Source organism: Gallus gallus, chromosome 9, assembly GCF_016699485.2.
Source record: "Gallus gallus isolate bGalGal1 chromosome 9, bGalGal1.mat.broiler.GRCg7b, whole genome shotgun sequence".
Classification (NCBI taxonomy): domain Eukaryota; kingdom Metazoa; phylum Chordata; class Aves; order Galliformes; family Phasianidae; genus Gallus; species Gallus gallus.
In genome coordinates, this window is record NC_052540.1 from 14,617,637 (window position 1) to 14,623,636 (window position 6,000).

The 6,000-nt window shown below is 61.1% G+C and overlaps 2 protein-coding genes across 6 annotated transcripts; one reads left to right on the forward strand and one right to left on the reverse strand.

The window, feature by feature from the left end:
• Positions 1 to 17: 17 nt before the first annotated feature.
• On the reverse strand, positions 18 to 2,206 carry SLC51A (solute carrier family 51 subunit alpha). Its single transcript, NM_001277697.1, is given in 9 exon segments — positions 18 to 331; positions 459 to 564; positions 702 to 848; positions 924 to 1,035; positions 1,131 to 1,289; positions 1,365 to 1,438; positions 1,526 to 1,680; positions 1,842 to 1,936; positions 2,084 to 2,206. Coding segments are annotated over 9 exon segments (1,020 nt in total). The 5' UTR covers positions 2,119 to 2,206; the 3' UTR covers positions 18 to 194.
• An 826-nt stretch (positions 2,207 to 3,032) lies between these two features.
• LOC100857766 lies at positions 3,033 to 5,575 on the forward strand. 5 transcript variants are annotated; one of them, XM_003641790.6, is made up of 9 exons: positions 3,033 to 3,143; positions 3,292 to 3,413; positions 3,497 to 3,618; positions 3,803 to 4,005; positions 4,163 to 4,352; positions 4,457 to 4,494; positions 4,591 to 4,714; positions 4,910 to 4,976; positions 5,420 to 5,575. In XM_003641790.6, exons 1-9 carry the CDS (start codon positions 3,079 to 3,081, stop codon positions 5,458 to 5,460), a joined length of 972 nt encoding a protein of 323 aa, XP_003641838.2. In that variant the 5' UTR covers positions 3,033 to 3,078; the 3' UTR covers positions 5,461 to 5,575. The 5 variants fall into 5 exon arrangements, with proteins under 5 accessions (XP_003641838.2, XP_004943399.2, XP_040561586.1 ...); XM_004943342.5 differs by having other exon boundaries at positions 4,928 to 4,976; XM_040705652.2 differs by having other exon boundaries at positions 3,500 to 3,618.
• Positions 5,576 to 6,000: the final 425 nt, after the last annotated feature.

Consider the following 6,000-nt stretch of genomic DNA (forward strand, 5'->3'; position numbering starts at 1 on the left):
CAGCCACCACCACAACACATGTACAAACTTATCTTTATTCAGTGCCAGCCAGGAATCCCCCCAGGCTGAAGGGCTGCTTCCAGATCCCAAAATGTCCTTTCTCCCTCTGCTGCCTTTGCTCCCAGCAGGCTCCAAGCACTGTGCTGGGCTGGCAGCACCCTGGACTTGCTCTTGCCCTTGCAACCCTCCTCTGCTCACACCTTAGCATTGCTGCTGCTGGCTGTGATGCTGACAGGCTGGTAGCCCGGTTTGTCATCCTGCTTGCGGTAATACATCCGTGCCACCACCGCCAGCATGAAGGTCTGTGGGATTAACAGCTGCATGTTCATCTCTGAAAGCAGGAAACAGAGATTATTTGAAGGTGCTTTCACCAACCTCCTGCTGCTTTCCCCTCCCTGCTGCGTGCTGGAGATGCTTATCCAGGAGCCAGCAGCCCTCGCCCCGAGCTCCCAACTCACGCTGTGACCTGGCCTTGGAGGAGAAGGGCGGCGAGCAGGCGATGTTACCGTTGTTGGCCAGGATGCTGAAGATGGCAGGCTGCAGGGCCGTCAGCAGGAGGAGAATCTACAACCAACAGCATCACCCGTCACAGGGACCCACAAGCAGCCACCGAGCCTGGCCCTCCCCCTTGTTTCACAGCCTCACTCTGGCCAGGAAGAGCTCTCCTCGTGCTTCAGGTGCTCAGTAAGCTGCTGGCTTACCTGGAAGCAGGTGAACTTGGCCTGCATGTTCTGCTCCTTCAGATGCAGTCGTGCCTGTCGGAAGAGGATTCCCAGCGCCCACAGCCCAAAGAGGGTGGAGACTCCGATGACGGTGTTGATCCAAAGCGCCACGCTCTCCGCTGAGATCTGTGGGGAGGAACAGCAGCTGGCAGGGCTGCCCTGTCACACGTGCCTCCGCCTGTCCTCCACCGCGGCACTCACATCAGCAGGGTTGTAGTTCCCATCAGTGTACAGGACCAGCCCCAGGAAGACACCGGCTGTTCTCAGGAAGGCATACTGGAAGGTCCCCAGCATCAGCAGCTGAAGCTTTCTCCTGGTGCGGGGAGAAGGTGGTTGCATCCTCCTGCCCAGGACTTGTTTCACCCTGGCGTTCTGTGGAGTGACAGCCCTCCCCCATCCCTTCCTCACCTGCTTATGGTGATGCGGGGCAGGCAGGGGCAGCAGCAGCAGCAGGGCCCGGTGCTCACCACCATGGGCACGTCCTTTAGGGTGCTGAGCAGAGCCTCCTTTCCCCCGAAGCCCTCCACCATAACCATCATCATGACATAGAAACAGATAGCAAAGTACCTGGGGAGGAGGAGGAGAAAGAGGAAGGTAGCAGAAGCAGCCAGGCCCCCCTGTCCCAGCTCAGGCCATACTCACATCGTGGTGGCCATCTCCACCACCATCATGGAACGTGGGATCCACAGCCCGAAGCAGCTGAACACAGCCACGACCTGGAGGAGACACGGGCTGGGCACAGTGCTGTCCCCCATCCCCATGGGGGTTCAGACCCCCCGGCGCCACCCCCAGGCTCAGCTCACCGTGGGGGCTGAGCTGCTCCAGCAGAGAGTCTTCATCTTGATGGGGCAGCTGGTCTTGCGGTAGATGTAGAGGGCTTCTTCCACGTAGATGACGACCGACACCAATGTCAGGATGGTGGCCAGGCCCGTGATGGTGAGTTGGACCATGTCCAGCTCTGCCAGGGAGGGGCAAAAAGCTGATTCTGTTGAGTCCTGCCCTGTTCTCCCCTGTCTGGGGTGGGGGGCTGAGACCCAAGCAGCTGCCTTCTGCCTCCTCCCTCCGTCCCTCATCCCCATCCTGCTCCCACAGGGGACGAGGGCAGAGTCCCACGCTTACGCTGCAGCAGCTGCCAGGAGGTGGGTGGCAGGGAGAAGCATGCGGCCGGCACGCTGAAGTTCAGCATCAGCATCTCCACCAGCGGCCGAGGGAACCTGAGGAGAAGGGGAGGGCTGCTGAGAGCAAGCAGGGAAACGGAGGCACCCAGCTCCTCGCATCACCTCTTCCTCTACATAACCCAAAATCCCACTGCAAAAGGGGGCTGCAAAGTGACCCAGCAGCGTGGGGGTCCCGGCGCCTACCTGGGATCATCTGCCAGCTCCATGGTGGGGTCCATCCCATCCAGCTCTGTCCCAGCAGCTACGGGGCTGCTTGGCACTGACTGCCTTGGTTTCCCTGTGCTGTCCCTGCGCGGGGTCAGAGTCCCGAGGGCAGGGACTGCGGGGAGGCTTTGGCATCTCGTTCAAGTTTAACCAGCTCTGGGCGGTCATTGGTGAGGCCCTGGTGCTGGCCCAGCCCTGCAGAGTGCCTTGGCCACACGGTTATTGACCCAGGAGGAGTGTCTGTGACCTGTGCCATTGTGCCTGCATGTCCCCAGAGCTTGGTATGCAGGGCTCTGCCTGCCCACCCTACTGGGTACCCCACAGATAGGCTTGGGTGGGCACCCCGTGGTGCCTGGGTGCCCTGATCCCCATGTGTCCTCCTGCTGGGGTACAGGAGGAGTGGGGCAAGACCTGGTGCCACTCTGCCCACTAGGCCATGGGAAGCCTGGTAGACAGCTGAGTGTCTGTCTGTTCTTCCTGGCACTCGTATGGCTCTACAGGCACGTGGCAGCAGGTGAGAAGTTTGCAAGGACTCAGCTGCCAGCAGTTAGCTGGGCACCATGATGCTAGAGGGCAGGGCTGGTACTATTCAGCACCGCTGGTCAGCCAGCCCCAGGGACGCAGCTCTGGCCGGGGGTGGGGGCACTCTGAACTGGGAATTGGGGTTCACTGTGACCGTGCCCTGCATGCACTGCAGCGTTCTCCTGGGAAGTGGGCATGCTCACGCTCCTGGGGCCTTCCCAGCACCCCAAGGAAAATGAGCTCCGGTATGCAGTGGGCTCCTGCAAAGTTCAGGGTGGCACTCGCATCCCAAAAGAGTCCCCAGTGCTCTGGGAACAGAAAGCTGCAGTTGCCAGGGGGTGTAGCGGAGATGCAGTAGTTGCCATAGGAGTGGAACACAGATTGTTGTGCCACAGCTGCCAGCGAAGGGGATCCAGTCCAGCCTGTGAGGCCCTGCAGCTGCTCTGCTCGCCATGGAGCTCTTTGATTCTTTTCCTTTCAGCATCCTCCTGGTCCTTCACCTGCTGGTCTCATACCCGTAAGCCACTCCACAGTAGCACCCGTGGTGGCGTGGGGTGACAGAGCCGCCCTTTCACACCAGCATCTCAGGGACGCTGGAGCCGAGCATCAGTTCTGTGCTCACCCTGCTCCCTGACCGCAGCCCCGTGCCCTGTTCCATCCCGCAGGTACAGCTGGCTGGCCCTGCACAGCTTGCCGCTGGGCCCCTTCTTCACCACCATCCTCCTCATCCAGGCTGCTGCCAGCCTGCTAGCATTCAGCTTCTCCAACCTGGAGTTCCTCCGGACAGGTGAGACGCACGGATACAGGGCGACAGGGCAGCAGGGGATGGCCTGAGGTCTGGAGGGAGTGAAGTCCCCATTGTGTCACCAGCAGGAAAGACCCAGAGGGACGTGCTGGAGCGGAGCAGCACAGTGAAGCGGCAGCGCTGCCACAGCTGCCACCGTTTCTGCTGGCATCACATCCTCTGTCTCTGCTGTGATAGCTGCAGGAGGGTAAGGGACAAAGTGCTGCACACCTCCAGCACGTTGCAGCCCTACCTATCGTATCCCACACCCCTCTCCCTACACCCTTCATGTGCACACCCAAGCGTGCAGTGCTGTGCAGAGGGGGCAGCGAGACCCTGGGTGCCCCTGGTCCCATTGGGGCGCTCCCGCTGCCAGCACCGCTCTGCCGCAGCACTTCTGCCAGCATCGCCAGGCACCGAGGAAGTACAGCAGGCCCCAGCGTTGCCCACACCATCGTCCCACCATCTCCTATTACCGCTGCGTCCACCTCCTGTTGACGGTCGCCACATCCCAGTCCGTGGCAGTGCAGCTCTCCTGCATCCTCCTCCCGCTGCTCTGCCCCCTGCAGCCCATCACCCTGCAGAAGATCGACGTGTATCCTTGGTGCCAGGAGGCAGAGCCCTGCCCCGACATGCGCACACGTCGTGCGCCCTGCGGTGCCGTGTGGGCTGCGCATGCTGGAGCCTGTTTGCTGTGCGTATCCCCAGTGCACGGTGTGCTCGTGGCTATTTGTTCCTGACTCACTCTGTAGAATCACAGTCACCGTCTTCACCATCCTCTACCTGAACCCCATCATGCTCTGGGCCCTCTGGGGCACCCGAGCACAGCGCACGCCGAGGCAGCGGGTACGGCCGCAGGGCACCAGAGCAGCGGATGGCACTGTGACACGTCGGTGCTCCACGCAGCTCCATCCCACTGTGCAGGCACTTGAGCGCAAGGAGGTACCCACATCACCCCTCTCCATCCCCTCTCAGTGACACCGCCCACACTGAGCCCCCAGCTGTCCCCATCCCGAGGATCACACCGTGCCACTGTGCACCCCCAGGCTTACACCTGCCTATGCTGTGCCCTATGGAAGTCGAGGTGAGCGTGGTGCCAGGGTGATGCCCCAACCTGCCAGGCATTGAGGGGACCGTCCCCGTCCCGCTGTGCCTGGCTGCTTCTGACCCACACCATCAGTACTGAGACCATCGCCACCAACTCCTCCATGAGCTCACCACCGTCCCAGAACTGCTCAGTGCTGGCGCTGTGGACATCACCCCAGCTGGATGCAGTGATGTCCCAGGAGCAGGAGAGCCAGCAGGTAGGGCAGTCACGTCCCACAGCCGGCAGCCAGCACCAGCTGTGCCAGCAGGACGCAGCGTGCCTGTGATGCCATGCTCACATCTGCCATGGAGAGGGGAACACAATGGGATGGGAGAGCCGGGGGCTTCTCCTCTTGTTCCTGCCCCCATCCCCATGAGGTGGCCTCAGGGTCACTCACCTCTTCTCCCCACAGCCACCCCTCTCCTTGCAGGCTACTGCCACAGGTGAAGGCCAGCAGGATGAGCAGGAGCTGAAGGCAGGTGAGCAGCCATCCCCTGGTGCAGTCAGGATCCCCCTGCCTGCCAAAAAAACCCTTCTGCACAGAAGGGAGCTCCCAGACAGAGCCATTCACCCCACTGGTCCCCAGTACCTGAAAGCTCAGCAAGTCTCAGCCCCATGGGTGCAGTGCTCTGAGGGGCCACCAGCAGTGCTGGCAGGGTTCTGTCTGGTGGGGTAGCATTTTTCCTTAAACAAAACCATTTGGCCCTTGAAAACCTGCCCAAACAAGCTTACCAGAGCCCTCTCGCCATGCCAACGTTGCCCACGCAGCTGTTGGGTCAGCGTTCCCCAATACTTGGAAAAGCTCTGGAAATGGAAATATTTGCCTGGGGTGGTTTTCCACCCACCTCTGGCTCCTTGGGCTGCGGTTGGAGCAGGCCTGGCTCCCAGGTCCTTCCTCTCCGTGCTCTCCTCTCCCTCCCAGAGCCCAGTGCCGTGCCGGGTAGCCAGGACACCAAGGAGTGACAACCGTCACCAACACCGAGGGCAGCTGGCACACACGGGAAGGCACCTCCCTCACCCCAGCGTTCATGCTGTGGTCCATTTGGGCAAACAGGCAATAAACATTTCCCTCCGTGCACTTTTCTGCCCGGGACTGTGAGCTGCACTGTGCTGCAGAGCGCCGTGCGGCCGGGGACAGTGACACCCGCACAGCACCGCTGCCCCCACCCCATGGCTTTGGGTTCAGGGCAGTGTCCCCACTCAGCCCTGCCGTCCCAGCAGCACCCCACAGAGCACTGGAAGCAGGAGGGTGGACAAAGCTCAAGATAAACAAATAAATCACAGCCACTGCAGCACTGAGAAAGGGACAGGAAAGGCTTTCCCAGGGTGCTGGGAGGAAACTAACGGGAGAGGAAGGCTGGGGCAGGATGGGGGGTTGGATCCTGCGGTGCAGAAACGCTGCACCGTCTGCCTTGCAGTGCAACACCTGAACACCTGCAAAGGTGGCATTGCAGTGGGGTAAAGGATGCAAGAGGTCCTGAGCCTAAAGCAGCACCGTGCAAC

What these genes read in the sequence shown, in the direction of transcription:
- LOC100857766 (XM_003641790.6), top strand. Translation starts at nt 3,079, where the DNA reads ATGGAGCTCTTTGATTCTTTTCCTTTCAGCATCCTCCTGGTCCTTCAC. An exon ending in CCTGGAGTTCCTCCGGACAG is followed by an intron (nt 3,414 to 3,496) that starts GTGAGACGCACG and finishes TTGTGTCACCAG; the next exon opens with CAGGAAAGACCCAGAGGGAC. An exon ending in TGAGCAGGAGCTGAAGGCAG is followed by an intron (nt 4,977 to 5,419) that starts GTGAGCAGCCAT and finishes TCTCCCTCCCAG; the next exon opens with AGCCCAGTGCCGTGCCGGGT.